Here is a 27,357-nt window from a genome sequence, read left to right as displayed (position 1 = left end):
TTGGCCAACATTCTTCCCTCAACCACCATGAAAAAAACAGCAACAGTTTAACTGATCATTTATTTAATTGCTCTTTGTGGGACAATGCTGAAGTAGGAAGGCTGCTGCATTTGCCTACATAATAGGCTGTGCACTTCAAAAAGTTGCTCAATGTGTGAACTGCTTTGAGATGCATTGATAGTGTGGTATGGCATCATCGAAACATACATCTCTTTTTAGAAATTTGGTGAATAACTTTTTCTACAGAGCATATGAGATGGAGGAGGTTTAATTCCTTGCTACCCTAGAATGTAGTATTCGGAACAAACAAAAATTTAAATTTCCTTATGATATCAAGAAATAGATTTTACCTCATTAACTTTTTTCTGTATTGGTGATGGAACAGGGCTATTTTCATTGCTGTCGCCCTCACTTTCGCTGTTACTAGCCTCGCTGTTTGCACTGGCACCGCTGGCATGCCTCAGTTTCTTTTTCTCATCACGAGCTTGATTTTGATGCTTGTAGTGGAGGACAGCCTCAAAATTCATTACAGCCCAGGCGTGCCATGCCTATGAAGACAACAGGAATAAACCTTCTGAATTCATTCAAAACTAAATCAATGGGTCCTGTAGAATTTTTAGAACACGCTTTCTGGCCTGATAGATATGTAACTTGAAATATTTAGAACTTTATACGAATGAACTTTAGCAGCTGAAGAGAATAAAAATCTCATTTGTTTGCACAGCAAACCTCAATTTTCTCCTTCTCTCCTGATCATGCTGACTCTGACCTGGCACAGTTCCACAGATTCTGGCAGCCCTCTGCAATTTCATCCAAGAGGACATTCTTCATGTGTGAGGTTAGACAAGGCGAGTCAAATGCTTCTTTATTTAGAAGTATGAGTCATGCATCAGATATGTGAAAGACAGCAGGTGCAAACATACAGGTTATCCAGTTTCCACATAGCACCAATCTACTTCGAAGAAAGTCAGGTGTACCCATCAATTTGATTGACAGGTAACTCATGAATAGACATGGATGTTTTAATAATTATTTCCAAAGGGAAAGTCTGTGTGTGCCTGTCTCGCTTTATCCAAATTCTGCACTGTGCATTTTCGGTAGCACATCCTAGTTTTGGATAAATAAAGTTTATGGAGGCACGCAATATTCCAATTGTGGCCTAAAGAATATCTCGTAACCAATGTTTTGGATATAATGATTGTCCAATTTAAGAGTTGGAAAAGATTTGAACAGCTTCCCTCCCAATGGCTTAGCAGGTAAATAAAACAGAGTGTGTTACAGCAGGGAACACTCCTGCCCTCACCTGACATCCACATGCCTACACTTTCTAGCAAGGGATCATTGGCAATGTCTGGGAGCAGGAGACCTGATAGTTTGACTTCCCTAACTCAGGGTAAAAGGGAGGTAAGACTTGTGGACAGGTAGCACACAACTTACAAAGGATTGTATAATAATTGTAGAAACATATCAAAATAAGGCCAAGAAAGCAAATATTTTAGATTTGCTTGGAGCTCACCTTGTACCAATTTCGGTCATGTTCTGTTGCAGCACTGTAGTACTGAAGGACCTTGGGAATGGTGCTCTCGTTGATTCCCTGAAGGTTTAGCTGCCATTCACCAAGCTTCAGGAAACATCTGAAGACAAACATTGCAGGTTTACTATGATGACAAGATCAATTTGAAGGACAACTTTTGTTTCTTTAAGGGTTAACGGCACTCTATTTTCTCTGTCTTCCTGCCCCTCTTAGGAACCACTGTGTTGGTGGCAAAGAGAGCAATAATTCTTTGCATGACCTTTCAGAATTGGAACAAATACCACAAAGACCCCAACTTTCTGAAAGTGTAAAAGTACTACCAACAGCATAGTTTCATAATTAAATTTTAGCAGAGTTATGCCCATGAGGTCAGGGAATGCTAAGCTCAGAATTCAATGCTACTCAGTTTAGTCTGTCACTTCGAAATGCCAAAACACTCCCAAAATGAGCGCAGGGATGCAAGAAATTGTAGTTGCTATCCTATATATCTGGATGGACGTTGGATTGTTAAACATCAAAATAACTTTTTTTAAAAACTACATTTATCTCTACAAAGCAAATAGCTGATAAGGGTAGACTCAAAAACAACTTTAAGTCTTTCCTGGAATATCCCTTAATTGCATCACAAATACTTTACAAACAAAAACATGCAAAATAGGTTAGCTTACTGGAGCTCATCCCTCTAGCACTCAATTTCCCAATTTAGTACCTAGCTGCTTTAAGCATCCTGAATGTAATTTATCTGATAGGTTCCAAATATTTATCATACTTTGGATTCAGAAGTATGGGTAATATGTCAGATGTGTAAAAGACAGCAAGTGCAGAGAATCAAGTTATCCAGTTTCCACATCGTGTCAATCCACTTCGAAGAAAGTCAGGTGTACCCATCAATTTGATTGACAGGTAACTCATGAATAGACATGGGTGCTTTAATAATTATTTCCAAAGGAAAAGCCTGTGCTGTTCCTGTTTCGCTTTATCCAAATCCTGCACTACGCATTCTCATTAGCACATCCTGGTTCTGTTAATTTGGTATTTGGTGGTATGTAGACAGCAGAGTTTTGGATAAGCTAAAGTTTATGGAGGCATGCAATATTCCAATTGTGGCCTAAAGAATATCTTGTCACCAATGTTTTGGATTTATTGATTGTCCACAGTGAGTTGAAAAAGATTTGAACAGCTTCCCTCCCAATGGCTCAGCAGGTAAATAAAACAGAAGATGCATCACTGAACTTTGCTGACCAAGAAGGAATCAGGTTTAATGTGCTGCATTAACTCATCTCAACCAGGATAGTAGCAGAGCATGAGAGAGGAATGGGGGGTGCGGGGGTCATGAAGTGGTTCTGAATGTTCCCAGGATAGGAAGGGAAGAAAAAGATGGGATTCTCATTATAAAAACATATTGATGCCTAGGATGTGCATGCATGTGAAGGTCTGGTGAGGAGAGGATCATGATCAGCTGTGAACATGCTGCTAACACTGACTGTCACATGGGGAAAGGCCATTTGGATGAGGATGTGGAGAACTAGCTGTGCTTACGGAATTGTACTCTAACATGAGTCACTACCTTCAGTAAGGAGAAAAAAAGTGAAGTGATTTGAAGCCAACAGATAATTTAATAAATATACTACAAGACGAAAGTGACGATACCATCTTGACAATTGCTTTGATAGGTAACAGCCTAGGCTATATCTTTGAAAATTAACAGTGTACAAGGCAAGAAATTCTGAATAACTCGGCCTCCATCATTTTTGTTTACACAGGGCCACAGAAAATCCTAAAATTGTCTTCATGCTCAAGGTGATGGTTCAATAAGAAATAAGACATTCATTAAATGATTGCATGTGGACCATTTCCAGGCACAATGACACAGGATAAACTTTCAGCTGTTAGTTATATGTAATTTTATATACTGGAAAATTAGTTGGAAAACCACAGGTTTAACTTGATGACAATGAACTTTTGCATGGTCTGTTTCCACTGGCTGAGATCCAGGAAGAATAGAAAAGCAGCATATTATTTAAATAGCGAGAGATTGCAGAACTCTTGTGGTACAGAGGGATCTGGGTGTCCTGGTACATGAATCGCAAAAAGTTAGTATGCAGGTACAGCAAGTGATTAGGAAGGCAAATGGAATGTGCCAAGAAAACCACACCTGCCAAAGTGAGACATGTTGATTTTGTCATATGGAACATTAATTTTGAACTGTCGCTGGACTGAAAAAAAAAATGGCTTGGTTTAAATGATCACTGATTCATGGCTGCACAATTTGTATTCTAAAAGACAGTTGAAAAAAGGAGCCAATGGGAACTGCTCACTGATTCAATTAACAAAGATTGGTCTGGGCAACCGTGATCCACATCCTGTCTGGGTAAGAGACAGCACTACACCCCCCACGGAGAGCTTTGAAATCCACACCGTAGGAGAGGTTGTCCCAAATAAGGGGTTAGTCACATGACTATGGCCAACTTGAAATTTTGAATTGTGCTCACAGGACAGTTGGAAAGGAGACTGCAGTTTGAAGACAACAGAGAAGGAAGGTCTCTCCCTCTCTCTCTCACGAGTTTCCAGGCACTCATGGAAGCCACTTAAACCTCAAGAGAGAAGACCCCTGCAGCTAAACAAGTGAAAGGGTGTACGGGGCCCCAACGAGAACTGCAAGATTTAACTGCAATCAAAAGTTGTATCTCTAATCTACAAACAGTAAATGAAGTCCAGCTATTGCTTCAAACCTTTCCCCTTTATCCGTTCACCTTTTCTGTCTCTATTTGCGTGTGTATTTATCGCGTATGCATGCTAGCGTGGTCATGTCGCGTGTTTCTAGTAGTTTTAACCAAATTAAGAGCTTTAAGGTTAATAAACTTACATCTTTCCTGTTTCAATCTAAGAAAACCTGTCTGGTTGATTTCTCTGCCATTACAATTAGAGAGCGGTGAACAAGGATTCACTGAGGGGAAGCTTAAAACACGGCGTTTTAAAAATTAAACACTGTTACGGCCAAACCAGGCAAAGGCTGAGAGGGGAGCCCTAGACCCGTGCCTCACCTAGTCATAACAAATGTTATTGCTTACTGCAAGGGGAATTGCGTATAAAAGTAGGGAAGTTTTGCTACAGTTGTACAGGATGTTGGTGAGACCACATCTGGAGTACTATGTACAATTTTGGTCTCCTTACTTAAGAAAGGATCTAATTGCATTAGAAGCAGTTCAAAGAAGGTTCACTCGATTGATTTCTGGGATGAAGGGCTTATCTTATGAGGAAAGATTGGACAGGTTGGGCCTGTATCCGTTAGAGTTTAGAAGAATGAGAGGTGATCTTATTGAAACATAGAAGATCTTGAGGGGACTTGACAGGGTGGATGCTGAGAGGATGTTTCCCCTTGTGGGAGAGACTAGTCCTAGGGGACACAGTTTAAAAATAAGGAGTCTCTCATTTAAGACGGAGATGAGGAGAATTTTTTTTCTCTCAGACAGTCGTTAGTCTGTGGAATTCTCTTCCCGAGAGAGCGGTCGAACAGGGTCATTGAATATTTTTAAGGCCGAGTTAGATAGATTCTTGACTGACAAGGGAGTCACAGGGTACAGGGGTAGACAGGAAAGTAGAGTTGAGGCCACAATCAGATCAGCCATGATCTTATCAAATGGCGGAGCAGGCCTCAGGACCTGAATAGTCTATTCCTGCTCCTAATTCATATGTTCGTATGCTTTCATGAACTGGATCCAAAAAAAGAGGTGCAATTAACAGGGCCAGTCTATCCTTTTGGGCAGTATTTTGATAAGTAAGCTAAAAACAGAACACATAGATCCGCACCGTCCTGCCTTAGAAATAACTATTGAAGGTCACCCATTTCTGTTCATGTGTATCACCTGTCAGTTAAATTGGTAGGTACACCTGGATCTCCCTTATTTTGATTCATGCTTTATGAATTTGATAATATGCCCAATGACACTGATACTCTTTTTCACGCTTTTAAAACTACATACAACTTGCTCAATTACCATTTCAAAAGCCAAAATAGCAGATACTGGAAATCTGAAATATAAACAAAATGCTGAGAAACAATTAGTAGGTCAGGCAGTATCTGCAGAGAGAGAAGCAGTTAACATTTCAATTAAAGAGATCACAGACCTAAAACTGTTTCACCCTTTCCTACGGTACCTTCCATGCAAGTACATAGGTGACACCTGCCCTTTTATCTCCTCGCCTCACCGAAGGCCCCAAATACTCCTTCCAGTTTACTTCTACTTCTTTACAGCCTTCTTCACTCAATGAGTTCAACCTCTGCCCCATTTTGTTTCATGTTTCTTTCAGTGGTTGGTTTCTTTTCCCTCTCATTTCTCTCTTATTTTCTTTGCTTTCAGACAGCAGCTATTCAGGATCCTGCCACTCACATCTTCTCTGATCACACCTTTGTTTCTTTACTTGTCCCATTACCACGCCCTTTGACCTTGCACCATGAAACTACAACACAGGACTACTTGCGTGCCAAACAGTGGAAGCAGCATGTGACAGACAGGACTAAGCGATCCCACAACCAACAGATCCGATCTAAGCTCTGCAGTCCTGCCACATCCAGTCATGAATGGTGGTGGACAACAACTAACAGGAGGAGGATACTCCACAAATATCCCAATCCTCAATGATGGGGGAGGCCAGCACATCAGTGCAAAAGACAAGGCTGAAGCATTTGCATCCATCTTCAGCCATAAGTGCCAAGTGGATGATCCATCACGGCCTCCTCCTGAAGTCCCCAGCATCACAAATGCCACTCGTCAGCCAATCCGCTTCACTCTATGTGCTATCAAGTAACGGCTGAAGGCACTGGATACTGACAACATTCTGGCAATTGTACTGAAGACGTGCTCCAGAACTAGCTGCGCCCCTAACCAAGCTGTTCCCCCAGTATAGCTACAACACTGACATCTACTCGGCAATGTGGAAAATTGCCAAGGTATGTCCTGTACACAAAAAGCAGGACCAATCCAACCCAGCCAATTACTGCCTCATCAGTCTATTCTTAATTATCAGCAAAGTAATGGAGGGGGTTGTCAACAGTGCTATCAAGCAGCAATTGCTTAGCAATAACCTGCTCAGTGAAACTCTGTTTGGGTACTGCCAGGGCCACCTTGCTCCTGACCTCATTACAGCCTTGGTTCAAACATGGACAAAACAGCTGAACTCCAGAGGTGAGAGTGACGGCCCTTGACAGCAAGGTAACATTTGATTGCGTATGGCATCAAAGAGCTCTCGCAAAACTGGAGTCAATGGGAATCAGGGGGAAAACTCTTCACTGGTTGGAGTCATACCGAACACAAAGAAAGAGGCTGTGGTTGGTGGAGGTCAATCATCTCAGTCCCTGGACATCACTGCAAGAGTTCCTCAGGGTAGTGTTCTAGGCCCAACCATCTTCAGCTGTTTCATCAATGACCTTCCCTCCATAAGGCCAGAAGTGGGGATGTTCGCTAATGATTGCACAATGTTCAGCACCATTTGTGACTCCTCAGATACTGAAGCAGCCCATGTCCAGATGCAGCAAGACCTGGACAACATCCAGGCTTGGGCTGATAAGTGGCAAGTAACATTCATGCCACACAAGTACCAGGCAATGACCATCTCAAACAAGAGGGAATCTAACCATCTCCCCTTGATGTTCAATGGCATTACCATCACTGAATCCACTACTATCAACATCCTGGCGGTTACCATTGACCAAAAACTGAACTGGACCAGCCATGTAAGTACTGTGACTACAAGAGCAAGTCTGAGACTGGGAATTCTGTGGCGAGAAACTCACCTCCTGACTCCCCAATGCCTGTCCACCATCTACAAGGCACAAGTCAGGAGTGTGATGGAATAATCTCCATTTGCCTGGATGGGTGCAGCTCCAACAACACCCAAGAAACTCGACGCCATCCAAGACAAAGCAGCCCGCTTGACTGGCACCCCATCTACCACCTACGACATTCACTCTGATGCAAAATGGTAGCAGTGTCTACCATCTACAAGATTCGCTGCAGCAACTCACTAAATCTCCTTTGACAGCAGTTTCCAAACCCGCGACATTTACCACCTAGCGGGACAAGGGCAGCAGATGCACCATGTACAAGTTCCCCTCCAAGCCACACACAATCCTGATTTAGAACCATATTGCTGTTCCTTCACCATTGCTGGGTCAAAATCCTGGAACTTCCTTCCTAACAGTACTGTTGGTGTACCTACACAGCAAGGATTACAGCGGTTGAAGAAGGCAGCTAACCACCACCTTCTCAAGGGCAAGTAGGGATAGACAATAAATGCTGGCTTAGCCAGAAATGCCCACATCCCATGAATGAATAAAAAAAAAAACTTTTGTCATCCTCCCTTTTGATCTTCTTCCTACCCTCCTCCCCCCCTTTCACTTGCTCAAAACCAATTAAATTTCTAACCTTTCCAGGTTCTGCTTCTTTCTCCACAAATGCTGCCAGACCTGCTAAGTATTTACAGCATATTCTGTATCGACTTCAGATTTTCGACATCCGCAGTTTTTTTTAATTCATTCATGGGATGTGGGCGTCGCTGGCCAGGACAGCATTTATTGCCCATCCCTAATTGCCCTTGAGAAGGTGGTGGTGAGCTGCCTTCTTGAACCGCTGCAGTCCATTTGGGGTAGGTATACCCACAGTGCTGTTAGGAAGGGAGTTCCAGGATTTTGACCCAGCGACAGCGAAGGAACGGCGATATAGTTCCAAGTCAGGATGGTGTGTGACTTGGAGGGGAACTTGCAGGTGGTGGTGTTCCCATGCATCTGCTGCCCTTGTCGTATTAGTTGGTAGAGGTCACGGATTTGGAAGGTGCTGTCTTAGGAGCCTTGGTGCATTGCTGCAGTGCATCTTGTAGATGGTACACACTTCTGCCACTGTGCGTCGGTGGTGGAGGAAGTGAATGTTTGTAGATGGGGAGCCAATCAAGTGGGTTGCTTTGTCCTGGATGGTGCTGAGCTTCTTGTGTTGTTGGAGCTGCACCCATTCAGGCAAGTGGACAGTATTCCATCACACTCCTGATTTGTGCCTTGTAGATGGTGGACAGGCTTCGGGGAGTCAGGTGAGTTACTCGCCGCAGGATTCCTGGCCTCTGACCTGCTCTTGTAGCCACAGTATTTATATGGCTACTCCAGTTCAGTTTCTGGTCAATGGTAGCCCCTAGGATGTTGTTAGTGGGGGATTCAACGATGGTAATGCCATTGAATGTCAAGGGGAGATAGTTAGATTCTCTCTTGTTGGAGACAGTCATTGCCTGGCATTTGTGTGGCGCAAATGTTACTTGCCACTTATCAGCCCAAGCCTGGATATTGTCCAGGTCTTGCTGCATTTCTACACGGACTGCTTCAGTATCTGAGGAGTCACGAATGGTGCTGAACATTGTGCAATCATCAGCGAATATCCCCACTTCTGACCTTATGATTGAAGGAAGGTCATTGATGAAGCAGCTGAAGATGTTGGGCCGAGGACACTACCCTGAGGAACTCCTGCAGTGGTGTCCTGGAACTCAGATGATTAACCTCCAACAACCACAACCATCTTCCTTTGTGCTAGGTCTGACTCCAGCCAGCAGGGGGGTTTTCCTCCAATTCCCATTGACCTCAGTTATGCTGGGGCTCCTTGATGCCATACTCGGTCAAATGCTGCCTTGATGTCAAAGGCAGTCACTCTCACCTCAAGTTCAGCTCTTTTGTCCATGTTTGAACCAAGGCTGTAATGAGGTCAGGTGCTGAGTGGCCCTGGCGGAACCCAAATTGAGTGTCACCGAACAGGGTATTGCTACGCAAGTGCTGCTTGATGGCACTGTTGATGACACCTTCCATCACTTTACTGATGATTGAGAATAGGCTGATGGGGCGGTAATTGGCCGGGTTGGACTTGTCCTGCTTTTTGTGTACAGGACATACCTGGGCAATTTTCCACTTTGCAGGGTAGATGCCAGTATTGTAGCTGTACTGGAACAGCTTGGCTGAGGGCGCGGCAAATTCTGGAGCAAAGGTCTTCAGTACCAATACCGGAATATTGTCAGGGCCCATAGCCTTTGCAGTATCCAGTGCCTTCAGTCGTTTCTTGATATCACGCGGAGTGAATTGAATTGGCTGAAGTCTGGCATCTGTGATGCTGGGGACTTCAGGAGGAGGCCGAGATGGATCAACAACTCTGCACATCTGGCTGAAGATTGTTGCAAATGCTTCAGCCTAGTCTTTATTTTGCTTTTTGCAGTATTTTGCTTTTGACAGAGTATCACTGTGCCTTTTTAAGAAAATATTCATTCACGGGCTGTGGACGTTGCTGGCAAAGCCGGCATTTATTGCCCTTCCCTAATTGCCCTCAAGGTGGTGGTGGTGAGCTGCGTTCTTGAACTGCTGCAGTTCAAGTACCCCCGCAGTGCTGTTAGGGAGGGAGTTCTAGGATTTTGACCCAACAACAATAAAGGAATGGCGATATAGTTCCAAGTCAGGATGATTGCAGATCGTAGTGTTCCCATGCACTTGCTGCCCTTATTCTCCTGGGTGGTAGAGATCGCAAGTTTGGAAGCTGCTGTCGAAGGAGCCTTGGCAAGTTGCTGCAGTGCGTCTTATGGATGGTGCGCACTGCTGCCACTGTGTGCTGGTGGTGGAGGGAATGAACGTTTACAGTTGTGGATGGGGTGCTGATCAAGCTGGCTGCCTTGTCCTGCATAGTGTCGTGCCTCTTGAGCTGCACTCATCCAGGCAAATAGAGAGTCTTTCATCACACTCCTGACTCGTGCCTTGTAGATGGTGGACAGGCTTTGGGAACAAAGTGGTGAGTTACCTGTTCTTTTAGCCACAGTATTTATGTGGCTGGTTGTGTTAAGTTTCAGGTCAAGGGTGACCCCCCCCCCAGGATGTTCAGAGCAGCCATCAAGAAATGGTGCAAATAGAACTGCGATTGCTGCAGCTTTTACTATGCATCATATTCACTTTGTTTCGCTGTCAGCTTGGCTCACTTAGTAGCACTCCAACCTCTTATAGAAGGCAAGGGTTTCAAGCCCCACTCTAGCATGTGACCATACTCTAGATTGACATTTCAGTGCACTAGTGAGGCAGTGCTGCACTTGTCAGAGGTCTTTTTGTATGAGCTATTAGCCCATCTGCCTCTATCCATCTGCTGCAATGTTATTTTAACAATTTATTCACTGCAGTTCAGTTGTAATGGGGTCAGCGTACAATGTAAAATAGCTACGTTGTGGTTAAAATGTTAAAAGGATTTAACAGAGTGGAGAGAGTGAACCTATTTCCTCTGCTGGGGAAATCAAGAACACAGGGATACGATCTTAAAATTAGAGCGAAGCTGTTCAGAAATCAGTAAGCACATTTTCACACAAAGGGTAGTAGAAATTTGCCACTCTCTTCCTCCAAGAGGCTGTGGATGCAAGGACAATTGCAGCTTTCAAGACTAAGTTAGGTAAGAGTATCATGGGATATGGAGCTAAAATGGCAGAGACAGAAGACAAACCATGATTATTCAAACAGAGAGGAACAATGTGCAAATTGTAAGTGCAGGCATTTTTCATTTTATTTCCATGCAATAAAGCAAGAATTTAAACTTACAGGCCTAGTATTTCAAAGAAAAATACAGTAAAACTTTTGCCAGTTTACTGACGAACATAAAAAACAAAACAAACCCATTAACTTAATGATAAAGATAGAACAGCAGTGAACGAACAGTGTTGTGAGGCTAGAGCTTGAATTATGTCTGTATTAAGTATGTACTTCGGAATGCCTGGTAGACTTTGGTTAAGTGAACTCGAAATGGGGCAGATATCTTGGGGCAGGATTTCTATGCAATAAATCTGGAAACCTACAATCCCAACCATTTCACAATAAGCTCAGGCTGACCTGTTTGGACTGCACTGGGACATAATCTCAATTTTAGTTTTGCTTTCCTCTCGATGACAACCAGCCAGTATTTGTGCATTCAACACTCTTGGAATATGCATCATGATGCAAAAGGCATTGTGACTTTCATAGTAGAGGGCACAAAAGTACAAGGTTATCCTCAGCTGAAAATAAAACATGCTTGGAAAGCCTGGATAATCTCTCTAAAAATATTGCCATTAGTTTGTGGGACTTTGCAAGCAAAAGAAACAAATTAAATATTTTCCAGGATTTTAATCCAATTCTTGACTTTTCTCCACTCCTCTCCTGAGGCACGTGACCTATGCTGATATCTGGTTCAGCTGACAGCCCATGGTTTTCTAAGCAGATCAGCCATGATCTTACTGAATGGCGGAGCAGGCTCCATGGGCCGAATGGTCTACTTCTGTTCCTAATTTGTATGTTCGTAAGTGACCAGTCAATGTCAGCAGGCTATTCACCCATGGAGGATGTCACAGCTGAGCCTGATTCTACACTCACCTGAGTTTAGTTCCTTCTGTTCACTATATTTAGTGCACTGGTTAAAATGTTTGCCACAATTTAGTGTTTATTTTAACATAGTATTGTGCTTATTTTAAATAATACAGGGGAATTAAACCCATACATAGAGTTTCCAGCAGGGGTCACTAGTCGCAGAAAGAAGCAGGGAAGAGAAGTGCCACCACATCGAAGATGTAAAGGAAAAACATGTATTTACATAACACCTTTAGTGTGCTCAGGACATCACAAAATGTTTCACAGCCAATCTATTCATTTTAAAATGTAATTGCTGTTATTTTATAGCAAAAAGCACCTGCCAATTTGCAAGCTCCCACAAGAATGGCCAGTTGTTACGAAGGTGCTTCCATAGATGCTGGTCTTTTTTTTTTTAAGAAAGGTCATCAAAAGGTCTTTTGGACTTGGTTTGTAAATTACCCTTACTCATGTTTTCACTGTTCTGATGAAAGATCACAGACCTGAAATGTTAACTCTGTTTCTCTCTCCACAGATGCTGCCAGACCTGCTGAGTATTTCAAGCACCCGCAGTATTTTGCTTAAACTTTTATAAGCACTCGTTTATATTTATTCATACTTTGAATGATTTGTGAACATATAAATACACAGAATACTCAGAGAACTGTTTCATCCATGACTATCTGACTTGTGTTGGTTTTGCTTAATGCTGAACGTGTCCTACACATGCACATAAAAATGTTTAACACAGTACAACAAAAAACTGCACATCAGCAAAATCAAATCCACACTTCAGAAATGTGTCAGCTTTTCAACTGATCCATGACTATCTCTCTCCACTGTCAAAAGCCTCCTTACACAACAGAACATGGAGAATGTGGAACTTGCTGCAACATGGAGTGGTTGAAGCAGATAGACCGAACACATTTAAGAGGAGGGTTGAGGCATATATGAAGGGGAAAGGAATAGTGGGATATGGGGCAGATGCAGTAATTAGATGGGAGAAGTCTCATGTACATTATAAACACTAGCACATACTAGTTGCACCGAATCTGCTGTAAATTCTTTGTCAGCTGCCCATAATCTTGCTCCACCTCCTGCTCAGTGTCCAACCCTTCCCATAGTTATGGAGCACTTTGGGTCGCTTTGCTACATCGAAAGCACATATAAATTTTTGACCAAATAGGGCGCTTTCTGCAGAAGAGACATGACTGAACAAAGCAACTTGAACAAAATAAGGCAATGCAGATATTTTGCCCATATAATAACAAAGGATTGCACTTTGAAGTAATTTATTTTATGTGAAGTGCTTTGAGGTGTTTAGCTGCAATCTTATTTAAGTGCAAGAAAACTGAAACACTAATCAAATCAATTTTGTTTCCCATCAAACTCTTTTGAGGCAATTATTCTCCAAGCAACAAATTGCACAACATATTCAGAACAAAATGATTCAGGACATGAAATAGACCTCCTTTGGGATAAACATGGAAGAAACAAACACCCTGACTCTGGATTATAATTGCACACAAATGCAAAATGTGATGGTATTTCTCAGATGATTAGAACAGTTCAGTAAATATTGCCCCATTCAAAAAAGAATTCATCTTGGAGGATTTTCAGGATATTTCAAATATTGTTGCCATCCACACTTTACTGCTTTTAATGAAAGTGCTGATGAGATCAAAAAATATAAAAGGAGAACGGAGAATATGACAGGCTGGCAATGCAGAATCTTGGATAAAAATGATCTCCAACTATTTCATTCCAAACCTGAAAGCAAAATACTGCAGATGCTGTAAATCTGAAATAAAAACAGCAAATGTTGGAAATGCTCAGCAGGTCTGGCAGCACCTAACAAAAGGTCATCAACCTGAAATGATAACCAGATGTTTCTCCCTTCACAGATGCTGCCTGAATGCTTCCAGCATTTTTTATTTCCTTTCCATTTCTACACCATTTGGATGCTGACAGTAATATTCAAAACAGTAACACTAGTGTGTGATTCTAGCTGTGAAAGCAACAACCACTTATTAGGCAAAAGGTTTAAAAGTGGGGGTAAAGCAGGCTGGAATGTGCTCAGAAAAGTACTCTTTCCCAGAAAGGCATTAAGAAAGAATGCCATGAAAGTCAACGTGGCATAAGAGAGTACATAGAGATGGAAATGTTATTGTTAACTAAATGTTTCTGTTGGTCAAAAACTTTGTGCCAGCACAAATATGCTTTTGCACAAAATGCATTTTCACTAACTTAGTGTCTGCTCTTTCAAACATTATTAAATGTTGAAACTGCCATACATTTATCTTACATAACAAGCAGATTTTCACAGGCATTGCCAATGGATAGTCTGTGGTACAGGTTGGGAAGTGGAACAGACAGGGTCGCACGCGCATGGGAGGCTGGGAAAACATGATGATCACGCATGTGCAGACATCTGGAAAGCACATGAAGTTTGAGCCAATCAGCATTCTTCGGACCTTTTGGAGATACTGGGCACTTTGCTCAATGAGCAGGCTAATGTGAAACTTTTAATGAATAGGCAGATGGATGGATGGCTATATATAGCCAGTTTGATATTTGAGAAAATGAAATTATATCTGCTATATCGCCTCTTTTACCAATTTCTGTTCTCTGCTGACTTTAAAGTGAATGGCTCTGCTAGCTATCCAATGACAGGCCATTGGCGCCTGGGTAGGAAAATTTCAGTCTTTTTTTAATATTCATTCATGGGATGTGAGCATTGCTGGCAAGGCCAGCATTTATTGCCCATCTCTAATTGTCTTTGAGAAGGTGGTTGTGAACCATCTTCGTAAACTGCTGCAGTCCCTTTGGTGTAGGAAGGCGCACTGTTGAGGAGGGTGATCTAGAATTTTAACCCAGCAGCGGTGAAGGAGCAGTGAAATATTTCCAAGTCAGAATGGTGCATCACTTGGAGGCAATCTTGTAGGCGGTGGTGTTCCCATGCATTTGCTGCCCTCATCCTTCTAAGTGATAGAGATTGTGGGTTTGGAAGGTGCTGTCGAACGAGCCTTGGCAAGATGCTGCAGTGCATTTTGTAAATGGTACACACTGCTGCCACTGTGCATAGATGGTGAAGGAACTGAATGTTAAGGTAGTGGATGGGGTGCCGATCAAGCGGGCTGCTTTGTCCTGGATGGTGTCAAGCTTCTTGAGTGTTGCTGGAGCTGCACTTGTTCAGTTAAGTGGACAGTACTTCATCACACATTTTGGAGAAGGGGAGAGAAATTCGCAGACTACAAATATGTGCATCTCATTCCAGGTAGAATTTCTCCCCTCGACCTACCCCCAACCCCCCACCAAAGTATTTTACCTGGAAGAGGGAGCAATTCATGTTGAAAGCTTCCCCAACTACAGCAATGGTCCTCCATTATCCCTTCAGTATTTCTTACCGAATTCCCAGACCTCATTATTTCTTCTTTATGTACATTCTCCTCACCAATTCTTGTTCCTCACTCAATTCCAGGATGAAAAGAGAACTGGTTGACATTTCATCGGTTAATTTCCAAGAGGTCAAGTGAAAAACAGCCAGAAGCCTGGATTTATTTGAGAAGATATGTGCCACGCTGAACATAAAATTTCAGTTGTCCAATCTTAGCTCACAGACTTATTCAACGGAACATCTGGCTGTCTAAAGAGCAAGGCTGAAAATAAGTGATCAGAGCTTCTGGAAAAGTCACCTTTGCAGACTATAGGTTAAACCCTGACATTTCAAACCAAATGTGTTAAAGGAAGACATGAATGAACAAAACCTCTCAGCCGAGGCAAGGCTGTCACTCTGTAAATCCTCCACTCCAGAATGATTTACATTATGCTACAAAACTACAAAGTATGAAAGCAATTTGACTTAATGTTTAATTCGAAAAACACACATTTCAACTGCATATTTGGAACAACTAAACAGAACGCCATTATACAAGAGCTCAATGCTCATCATTGTTTACCAATCTTACGAGATATTGTGCACTGAAATACTAGTTTATAAAACATGTATGGGTTTAGAGTAGCAGTTTACATATTAAGGAGCACACATGCTAGTGCTGGAAATAATTTACAACACTACAATTCATGGTCTGACACTATTCTTTGCAAACCTCTCAGTTAAGTAGAAAGGCAGTAAATGTTAACTATGTTTTTTCAACTAATTTTTTTCCTGCATGTATATTTCTTCTGGTTTGTCCTTCTTAATCCACATCTGCCTCTCTATGCCTGAAAGTGTTAGCTATAACCGGGATACATTCCTATGGGTGTCAGTAGCCTTCCAGGACCTCCCCATGAAACATTCTTCATGTATAAACCAAGATAGTGAGCATGGACAGCCTAATCTATCATGTAGGATATTACAGTTGACCCTGATCCGTTCTTACCCAATGTCCACGTATGTCTAATTTTCAGCAAGTTACTGGAGAATGAAAAGCACCAGGAACTCTGGCTGGTTTGTCCCTTCCCTGATTTGGGGTAATAAGGTCAAATGTGTTCTCCAATTGCTGTCCTGTAAGAGATCAATTAATAAAGCACAGACTGGAAATTGTAGCTGAGATTTTCTGGTCTGTACCACTTAGTATCATGAGGCTGGGTGCTGTGTGGGGTGGGGTGGGGTGGGGAAGAGACGTTGTAGCCACTAGGGCATTATTCACCTTTACTGCATTGTCTTCCTTTTGCTGCTGTCATTTCAGTTTTGATTCAGGGTTTTATTTGTCATGAATCGTGTGCTTGTAAACATAAGCTGATCTCTTAGTGACATGAACCTCAGAGCCAATCTGCCGAACATTCCACTTTCACAAAAGCCTTCCACAATAATAAGAAATGGTAAGAAATAGTAAGACAGACTTCAGAATGTGGCATATATAAGAAACTGAAATATGCTTACAGGGCTTGGTTGCTACCCGAAAGGTTGATTGACATTACTGCAATGCCATTGAGTCCTGACATGCAGGAAGTGTGTCAAATATGATCAAATATAAACTTACCAGACTGGATTTTATTGGCTGTGATGGAGACCCAGATTATTATACTCATGGGGTTTATACAATAACGACGGAAAAATTGCAAACGGCAATGTATTAGAATACAATGATTTCCTGACCTTGCCATGAGTTTGTGGAGCTCTTGTTTGTGCTGCTGGTCTTCAGCAGCGATGGCATGCTGAGCCTGCTGTTGCATGTTCTGGACAAAGTGCTGCATGTGTTGGAAAGCCTCAATCTAGAATGCAGGACAAATAATGCAGAATTAATTATCAAAAAGGACTGAATTAAGCTTAAGAAAGAATATTCTCTACAGTGGCCTCACACCAGCACCCATGTGACAAGTGGCGTGAAGACAGGTTTCAACCTCAGGGAAGATCACCATTTTCAATCTGTTTCCTCATAAGTATTAATTTATTTTCCAATCAGTTGCTAATAGGACAATCCAGCGGTGGTGCATATAAACAGCAGTTTGCCCTCCTCATACCAGTTCCTTCATTTTCCCAACAGGGTGCAAAAGTTTTTCCTTAACTAAGCTTTTCAGTTAACTGTAATATTTGTCTGTGGACACTGTGTGGGGAGACAAGATGAAGCTCAGCTGTGATGCTCCCTGCAGTCTCATAGTCTGCCAGCACTAATCGACAAGACTCAGACATCAATAATGGCCCTTGTGAGAGGTACCAGAGGGAAAAACCCAACAAGCACTTTCGAGGAGGACGGGTGGAGAAAAACTGGTACAAAATTAGTGAGGAAAATGAACTGAGGAAATGTAGCACATTAAATAAAATGGACTATTTAGGAACGATTCTAGGCAAAAGGGTCCAAATGAAAAGGTTTCAGTGGGAGCCTTAAGTTACACTCATTGCATTACATCAGAAGGTAAACATTATGCTGTCACCCACAAGACATTTTATTAAATAAGCTATGCTTTCATAGAAAAGACAATGTAATACCTCAACTTCAAGACCTTTAGTGTAGGGACAAATGCATGCAATTTCTTGTAATTAACCCTTTGCTGAACATTTCCTTTTATGTTTTAATATTACAATGCACTCCCTGCCCTACAGAAGCAGTTCATTTGCAAAACTGCCTCCTGCATAGGGTGGGTTGGTGTAACCTTTGATGCAATGTCAACGTTTGCATAAATCATTCCCTGTATTTAAACAAACTTCCCTTGGACCTGATGCCAATAAATCTGCACAATGTATCTCCTAGCCTTATTAAAGAAAATGAATTGGAGTAATGATTATTCAGAAAATGCCATCAGCAATTGAACCAGTGAACAGAGACTGAGATCAAACAACCAATAAAATTCCAGTTTTTCTCCTTTAATAATGGGATACTAAAAATTGCAGGGATATCCCAGCTTTGAAATTTTGGGTTTTTGTGCGATTTTGTTAGCAGATTAATTACCCACTAACACTAAAACAAGTACTCCTTCATTTTTGTCATGAGAAACATTACTCTCCAAGCATGACAGAAGTTTGTCTTGCCCTTTGACTCTGGCAGTCTGTTACTGCCACTCAAAAACACATCTTGAGGAACTTGTTTTGCAATCAGTTAGGAATGACACTGTTGGATGCCTGAGATGAGGGGTCAGCCAGGGAAGCTGAGAGACACTGAGAACACTGCCCCTTCCTTAAAAAATCACAGAATAGTTACAGAAGAGAAGGAGGCCATTCATCCTGTCATGTCTGTGCTGGGTTTCTTCAACAGCAAATCAGCTAGTCCCATTTCCCCACCCTTTCCCTGTAGGTCTGCAAATTTTCTCTCTTCAGGTGCTTATCCAAATCCCTTTTAAAAACCATGGTTGAACCTGCCACCACCACCCTCTCAGGCAGTGCATTCCAATGCTAATCATTCCCTGCAAATAAAATTCATCCTCATGTTGCCATTGGTGCTTTTTCCATTCACCTTAAATCAAGTGTACTCTGGTACTCGATCTTTCCGCCACTGGGCACAGCTTCTATCTGCTCTTGTCTAGACCCTCATGATTTTCAACACCTCTATCAAATCTCCTCTTCTCTAATGAGAACAACCCAACTTGTCCAATCTATCCATGTAACTAAAGCTCCTCATCCCTGGAACCACTCATAAATCTTCTCTGTATCCTCTCTAAAGCCTTTAAGTGTGGTGCCCAGAATTGTACACAATACATGAGTTGAGGCTGAAGCAGTGTTTTATAAAAGTTCATCATCACTTCCTTGCTTTTATAGTTTATGCCTCTATTTGTAAAGCTCAGGATCCTGTATGCCTTTTTAACCACCTTCTCAACCTGCCCTGCCATCTTTAACAATTTGTGCACCATATGCCCCCAGGTCCCATTGCTTTCGCATCCCCTTTAGAATTGTATCCTTTATTTTAAATTGCCTATCCTCGGTCTTCCACCAAAATGTATCACTTCACACTTCCCTGTATTAAATTTCATCTGCCACATGCCTGTTCATTCCATCAGCCGATGTCCTCTTGAAGTCTATCACTATCCTCCTCACAGTTCACAATACTTCCAACTTTTGTGTCATCTGCAAATTTTAAAATTGTGCCACGCATACCCAAGTCTAGGTCATTTATACAGATCAAGAAAAGCAGTGGTCCGAGTACTTCTTTTCTTTTGGGCCTCCTTATCTCGAGAGACAATGGATACGCGCCTGGAGGTGGTCAGTGGTTTGTGAAGCAGCGCCTGGAGTGGCTATAAAGGCCAATTCTAGAGTGACAGGCTCTTCCACAGGTGCTGCAGAGAAATTTGTTTATCGGGGCTGTTGCACAGTTGGCTCTCCCCTTGCGCCTCTGTCTTTTTTCCTGCCAACTACTAAGTCTCTTCGACTTGCCACATCTTAGCCCTGTCTTTATGGCTGCCCGCCAGCTCTGGCGAACGCTGGCAACTGACTCCCACGACTTGTGATCAATGTCACAGGATTTCATGTCGCGTTTGCAGACGTCTTTAAAGCGGAGACGTGGACGGCCGGTGGGTCTGATACCAGTGGCGAGCTCGCTGTACAATGTGTCTTTGGGGATCCTGCCATCTTCCATGCGGCTCACATGGCCAAGCCATCTCAAGCACCGCTGACTCAGTAGTGTGTACAAGCTGGGGATGTTGGCTGCCTCGAGGACTTCTGTGTTGGAGATATGGTCCTGCCACCTGATGCCAAGTATTCTCCGGAGGCTACGAAGATGGAATGAATTGAGACGTCGCTCTTGGCTGGCATACGTTGTCCAGGCCTCGCTGCCATAGAGCAAGGTACTGAGGACACAGGCCTGATACACTCGGACTTTTGTGTTCCGTGTCAGTGCGCCATTTTCCCACACTCTCTTGGCCAGTCTGGACATAGCAGTGGAAGCCTTACCCATGCGCTTGTTGATTTCTGCATCAAGAGACAGGTTACTGGTGATAGTTGAGCCTAGGTAGGTGAACTCTTGAACCACTTCCAGAGCGTGGTCGCCAATATTGATGGATGGAGCATTTCTGACATCCTGCCCCATGATGTTCGTTTTCTTGAGGCTGATGGTTAGGCCAAATTCATTGCAGGCAGCCGCAAACCTGTCGATGAGACTCTGCAGGCATTCTTCAGTGTGAGATGTTAAAGCAGCATCGTCAGCAAAGAGGAGTTCCCTGATGAGGACTTTCTGTACTTTGGACTTCGCTCTTAGACGGGCAAGGTTGAACAACCTGCCCCCTGATCTTGTGTGGAGGAAAATTCCTTCTTCAGAGGACTTGAACGCATATGAAAGCAGCAGGGAGAAGAAAATCCCAAAAAGTGTGGGTGCGAGAACACAGCCCTGTTTCATGCCACTCAGGATAGGAAAGGGCTCTGATGAGGAGCCACCATGTTGAATTGTGCCTTTCATATTGTCATGGAATGAGGTGATGATACTTAGTAGCTTTGGTGGACATCCGATCTTTTCTAGTAGTCTGAAGAGACCACGTCTGCTGACGAGGTCAAAGGCTTTGGTGAGATCAATGAAAGCAATGTAGAGGGGCATCTGTTGTTCACGGCATTTCTCCTGTATCTGACGAAGGGAGAACAGCATGTCAACGGTCGATCTCTCTGCACGAAAGCCACACTGTGCCTCAGGGCAGACGCGCTCGGCCAGCTTCTGGAGCCTGTTCAGCGCGACTCCAGCAAAGACTTTCCCCACTATGCTGAGCAGGGAGATTCCACGGTAGTTGTTGCAGTCACCGCGGTCACCTTTGTTTTTATAGAGGGTGATGATATTGGCATCGCGCATGTCCTGTGGTACTGCTCCCTCGTCCCAGCACAGGCAAAGCAGTTCATGTAGTGCTGAGAGTATAGCAGGCTTGGCACTCTTGATTATTTCAGGGGTAATGCTGTCCTTCCCAGGGGCTTTTCCGCTGGCTAGAGAATCAATGGCCAGCTCTTTGTTTTCTCAATGAAATTGATCCGGACGAAACTGAAGAGCACAGCTGTTGATACTTTAATCTCCGATCCTGCTGTCTTCACCGCCCAGAGTGTCTGCAGCCACGGCGTGCGGTAAGTCCATTGAGGTGAAGAATGAGCAGCGGGACCCTAGGGAAGTCTTGAGAAAAGGTGCCCCGATCACCCAAAAAATCCACAAACGGCCCCCCTGGCCGCAACTTCAAAGCGCCCGCGGGAGATGGCTCAGAGAGCATCTGCAACGCACTGTCGGCAATGCTGCATGCCTTTATTTAAACCACTGGTCCTAGTACTGACCCCTGGGGAACCCCACTGTATATCTTCCTGCAGTCCAAAAACAACCATTCACCACTATTTTCAGTTTTCTGTCACTCAGCCAACTTCGCATCTATGGTGTCATTGTCCCTTTTATTCCTTGGGCTTCAACTTTGCTGGCAAGCCTGTTATGTGGCACTTCATCAAATGCCTCTTGCAAGTCCATATACATACCACATCAACCACATTACCGTAATAAGCCCCGTTAGCTCATTAAAAAAAAGTTGGTTAAACACAATTTGCCTTTAATAAATCCTTGCTGGCCTTTCTTAATTAATCTGCACTTGTCTAAGTGAGTGATAATTTTGTTCTGGATTATCATTTCTAAAATCTTTCCCACCACTGAAGTTAAACTGGCTGGCCTGCAGGTGCTGGGTTTATCCTTGCACACTTTTTTGAACACGGTGTAATGTTTGCAATTCTCCAATGCTCCGTCATCACCCTGTATCTAAGGAAAATTTGAAGACCATCACCAGTGCCTCTGCAATTTCCACCCTTACTTCCCTCAGTATCCTCAGATGCATCCCATCTGGTTCTGGTGACTTATTAACTTTAAGTACAGCCAACTTTTCTAATACCTCCACTTTATCAAATTTTAGCCCATCCAATGCCTCAACTACGTCTTCTTTTACTAGTTAATTAGTTAATAAAAAGGAACAAAATCCTAAATCTGTTTTGCACTAGTTCAAATCTCTGTCCTCATTCTGACACAGCTTACCTCAATGCTGTTTTCTAAATTTTTTCCTATATTCTTTATTATTCTATTATTTTTAATACTGCGAGTTATGATGATCTGGAATGCACTGCTTGAAAGGGTGGAGGAAGCAGATTTAATAGTAACTTTCAAAAGGGTATTGGATAAATAATTGAAGGAAAGGAAATTAAAGAATTATGGGGAAAGAGTAGGGGTGTAGGACTAACTGGATAACTCTTTCAAAGAGTCAGCAAACTAGTATGGGCTGAATGACCTCCTTCGGTGCTGTAAGATCCTATACGAAGAGAATTTAAAAGTTTTTTTTTAAACCCCTCATGTTTTCTCCCCTCAGCTCACCTGGCAGCCCCAGAGGCAAAATATCCAGCAATCTGCATTTCAAAATCAGCTTTGAGTGCAACGTTAGCAACAATCATAATAGCCACTGCCCTATGGTTTCCAACAATAACATGCACTATTTCTGTGGTTAGGTAAAGCAGTCAAATGGAAGTTGGCAAAAATAAAATAGTAATTAAAGTTAAAATCTATGGCAGCTGCTTATTAATGCATCATTTTCTCTCATATATAATTACTTAATAACTTTACAGTTCTAAAATACTGTCACACTTGCACCCAGAATTTACCCTTCTTTAATTATGTTTTGGAAATGAGCCCCATGCTGGCTCTTCATCATGTATGTTTTGTAGGCCAATCAAAACTGTCACAACCACCACAAAATTAGAGTTTGTAGTGAGGTGGGTAACAGAAATAGGAAGAAAGAACGATAATGATTATTGCAGGCTAAGTTATGAATGAGTAATAATGGAGTTATGCTAATTGGTTTACTATTTACTGACATGGACAAGGTTTGTGACAGCTGAACAGGTAGCCTCAATTATGAAGATAATCAAATTCATGAATTCTCCACACTTCTCCCGAAATAAGCATCAATTTCCTTCATGGGAAACCAACTATTGTAGAAACCCTATTATCTACTTTATCCCCAGGCAGAAATACTGACATTTGTTCATCACAATAAATTAGGACACTGTATCAACCAGTGCACTTCCAATAATGGCAGTGAAAAACACAGTCTTAAAGCTGCAAGGGAGACCGAACTGTAGTTGTTGGCAGGTTTTAACTGCTCTCTTTAGAAAACCTGGAATCTCTTGGCACAACAGGCTGCTTTAAAAAGAGGTTAAACATGACAATCCAAACTCAACTGGGATTTATCCAACTGTTTCCATGTTTGTCATTTTCCACTTTCAGGTCTTGCAACGTTTTAATACGTTGGACAATTATCAGCATAGCTGCAAGGAAAGTGCGTGGTGTATAGAGGCCTGGTGATATCATCCCTATCACCAATCAAATTGCACGTGCAGATTGCGTGAAGCAGCAACCGTTTCCTTGTTCCAAATGATAGGTTATTCAAGTACATGCAGTGCACATGCTGGAAATAAAGATGAATACCATTTGGCCCAACTCTATTCATCGATCCAGAAAGAATTTGCAGTCTGCCCATCAACAGCATTCTACTGTTCCTTAACTGGTGCCCAAGCTTTAGTCTACTCGGAAGACCATTCCATGTGTACATTACTTTGTGTGAAGAACTTCCTGAAATCAATCATAAATTTTCTTCGTTCTTCCCCATTCTATCTTGTCTTGGAGTTGTGCTCTAGATTTACCTTTCCTATATTACCATCTTATTTCCCGATGCAAGATCTGTTGTGAATCATCTCTCTTTTCAGGATGAAAAGCCCAGGTCTCATGTCTCACATGTGTCAGCATATGCAAGCAAACTCTTAATTAAGAAAGTGCGGGGAGGCAACAGAGAAAGGAAGGATAAAAAAAATTGGCAACAGATGTGAGACCTATTATGTTGGCAACACACCAAATCAGCATCTACCCCTAAAGTCAGCCTGGTTTACATCAGTAAAATGTAGCTAGTCTATGATGACAGAAGTCATATTTCAAGATGAAATAGTTTGTAGATATAAGTAGATATATATTTAAAGCTGCCCGTCGCATACAGCAGCTGTCTTCCTTCTGCTGGCTGATCCACTGGAAGGAGTGGAGGTGTTGCATTGATATTTGGCATGTAGGGGCAATATTAGAAGAACTTTTAATATAATTGTATGACATTCCTCTGTCAGCTATTTTACCTGACACATTAGCTTATTTGAAACAAGTTGACACCTTTGACAAAGTAGTGAGCAGTGGAATATCATGTGAACATATTAAGCACCCATTGCTAATATCACCAACATTAATTTCCAAACTTAGCTGATTGCCTCAGTTTCAAGTGCAACAAAAGGAATACAAAAGGCAAAAAATATTAAATAATGTCAATGCTACATATAATCTGTGATGTGCAACTGATGAAACTTTTTAGACACTACAAATCAAACTAGGTATATTGTTCACTTGGAACAAATGGAACTGCTATATATGTTCTCATTGAATCCTACACAATGCTAACACAGTCCAAGCATTTTCAGCAAGGTCTTAGTTTTTCTTTTAAAACATGGTTTATGCCTTATGTTAAAGGCAATAACTTAAATTTATATAGCACCACTAACATAAGAAAAAGTCCCAGGTCTCACTTCAGACGTGTAATGTGACAAAAATTGACACCAATCCAAAGAAAGACATCAGGATACGCTTGGTTACAGAGCGAGGTTTTAAAGCACGTCTTAAAGGAGGAGGTGTCAAGTGCTGGAGGTGTGCAGATAGGGAATTCCATAGTTAAGGGCCTTGATGGTTTAAGGCATGTCTGCCAATGGTGGGTGAAGGAAGTGGGGGATGCATGAGGCCAGAGTTGCAAAAACGCAGAGTTCTCACACGGTTAAAAGGCCTGGCGAAGGTTACAGAGAAAAGGAGGGGCGAGGGCATGGAGGGATTTCAACACATGGGTGAGAATTTTAAAATTAAGACATTGGTAGACTGGGAGCCAATATAAGTCAGTGAGTACAGAGTGACAGGTGAATGGGACTTGGTACAAGTTAAGATACAGGCACAACAGAGTTTTGAATGTGATCTTGAAATGTGACCTTGCCAGAAACTCTCTAAGAATAAACTAACCAATTAATACAGCTTTGCAGAGTTTAAGACTGTTAAGGTAGTGTGATTTCTGTTCAGTAATTTCATTCTATTATTTATGCATAATGAAACTAAGATATTTAAGAAATTCTGAGATTTAGTTAGGCCTCCAAGATAAGGCCAATTGTCCCATCAAGCCTGTTTCTCCCCCCCATAGTCCATGCACAATTTGCCCTGGAATAGTCTCCACTCTTGATGTAAAATAATTAACAAATATAATCATGGAAAATAGCTGAATAGTTGTTCTTCAAACCTTACTCATCTTGGATTGATTGCTTTCCATAGCACAGCAATTTCATGGTCCCAATAGCTCAGGACCATCACAGTCCCCAGAGTTTTTGATGAAAACTACAATCTACTTCAACTCTGTTAGCTGGATAGTAAACCTTCCTTTTTTTAAAAAAAAGGAAGTCAAACAATTCAGATCTGTTGCTTCTGCTTGGACATTATTCCATATATCTAATATTTTGTTAGCAAAGTCAAAAACAACCAATTTGTTTTGATTTATAGTCTCATTCGAGGCTCAATAATTTTGTACTAGTAGCCTTTAGTGCTGTGTTCTCACTGGTGTCGTGTAGGCTTGTGTTCACACTGGTGTCCTCAAATCCTGCAGGCACATTGCTGCCCTCCAGCCAATTTATTTGTATAGAAATAACAACATGGAAGCAGACCATTCAGCTCAACCAGTCTGTGTTGGTGATTATCCTTCTGATGAGCAGAAGCCCTGATTCCATGAGCCCATTCTGTTCCCACATCCCGTTACTTCCATTAACCACCTATCAAATCTATTCTTAAATGTTGGCATGATCTCTGCTTCAATTACTAACATTGGTAGTGCCAAAGCCTTACAGAGTAAAAACATTTCTCTTTCTCTTAATCTTAAATCTTTATATTGAATCTTATATCTATAACTCCTCATTCTAGACCCTCAATCAATAGAAATGGTATATTTTCAGTTACTCTGCCTCATCCCTTCATAATTTTAAACATCTCCATTAAACTGCCCATCATCTGCTCATTAATAATGAAAACACCAGTCTTTTCTGGGTCAGTCTTTCTTTGCATTTCCTCAAACCACGGAGACAGCGGCAGTAATGTCACCGGACTAGTAATCCAGAGCCCAGGCTATTGCTCTGGGGACATGGGTTCGAAGACCACCACAGAATTAAAAGCTAGTCTAATGCTGACCATGAAACCATTGTCGATGGTTCATTAATGTCCTTTAGGGAGAGAAATCTGCTGTCCTTACATGGTCTGTCCTACATGATTGGCTTGCTAAGCCTTTTCAAAAAGCATTTAAGAGTCATTCAGTTCAAGGGCAATTAGGGATGGGCAATAAATGCTAGCCTACATCCCACAAATGAATAAAAAAAAAATCTGGTCATGTTCTGGTAAACTGGTGCAGCAGCATTTCTATTATCTCAATGTTCTTCCAATAGTGGTGTAAGGAGCTGTTGAATAAATGTTCCAGAAATGAGTTCAAATCCCATCACAGTAACTGGAGGAATTTCAATTCAATTAATTAAATAAATCTGGAATGAAAAGCTAGTCTCAGTAAAAGTGACCAAGAAACTAAACTGCTGGATTGTCATAAAAAACCAATCTGATTCACAAATGTCCCTTTTTTAAAATTAGTTCATGGGATGTAAGCCAGCATTTATTGCCTATCCCTAATTGCCCACATGAGGTGGTGGTGAGCCACCTTCTTGAACTGCTGCAGATAATGGAGTGTAGGTACACCAACAGTGCTGTTAGGAAGGGAGTTCCAGGATCTTGACCCAGTGACAGTGAAGGAACGGCGATATAGTTCCAAGTCAGGATGGTGTGTGGCTTGGAGGGGAACTTGCAGTTGGGGCTGTTCCCATGCATCGGCTGCCCTTGTCCTTCTAGGTGGTAAAGGTTGTGGGTTTGGAAGGTGCTGTCGAAGGAGCCTTGCTGAGTTGCTGCAGTACATCTTATAGGTGGTATACACT

The 27,357-nt window shown here is 42.2% G+C and overlaps 1 protein-coding gene across 1 annotated transcript in view; it reads right to left on the bottom strand.

Annotated features, from left to right (window-relative positions):
• mtor (mechanistic target of rapamycin kinase) overlaps positions 1-27,357 on the bottom strand; it is a 432,694-nt gene that overhangs the window by 57,364 nt on the left and 347,973 nt on the right. The window contains 3 exon segments of the mRNA XM_068017001.1: positions 351-548; positions 1,517-1,634; positions 17,008-17,123. Of these exon segments, the coding sequence (XP_067873102.1) occupies positions 351-548; positions 1,517-1,634; positions 17,008-17,123 (432 nt within the window).

Source organism: Heterodontus francisci, chromosome 37, assembly GCF_036365525.1.
Source record: "Heterodontus francisci isolate sHetFra1 chromosome 37, sHetFra1.hap1, whole genome shotgun sequence".
NCBI classification, from domain to species: Eukaryota; Metazoa; Chordata; class Chondrichthyes; order Heterodontiformes; family Heterodontidae; genus Heterodontus; species Heterodontus francisci.
This window is presented reverse-complemented; position numbering and strand designations above follow the sequence as displayed.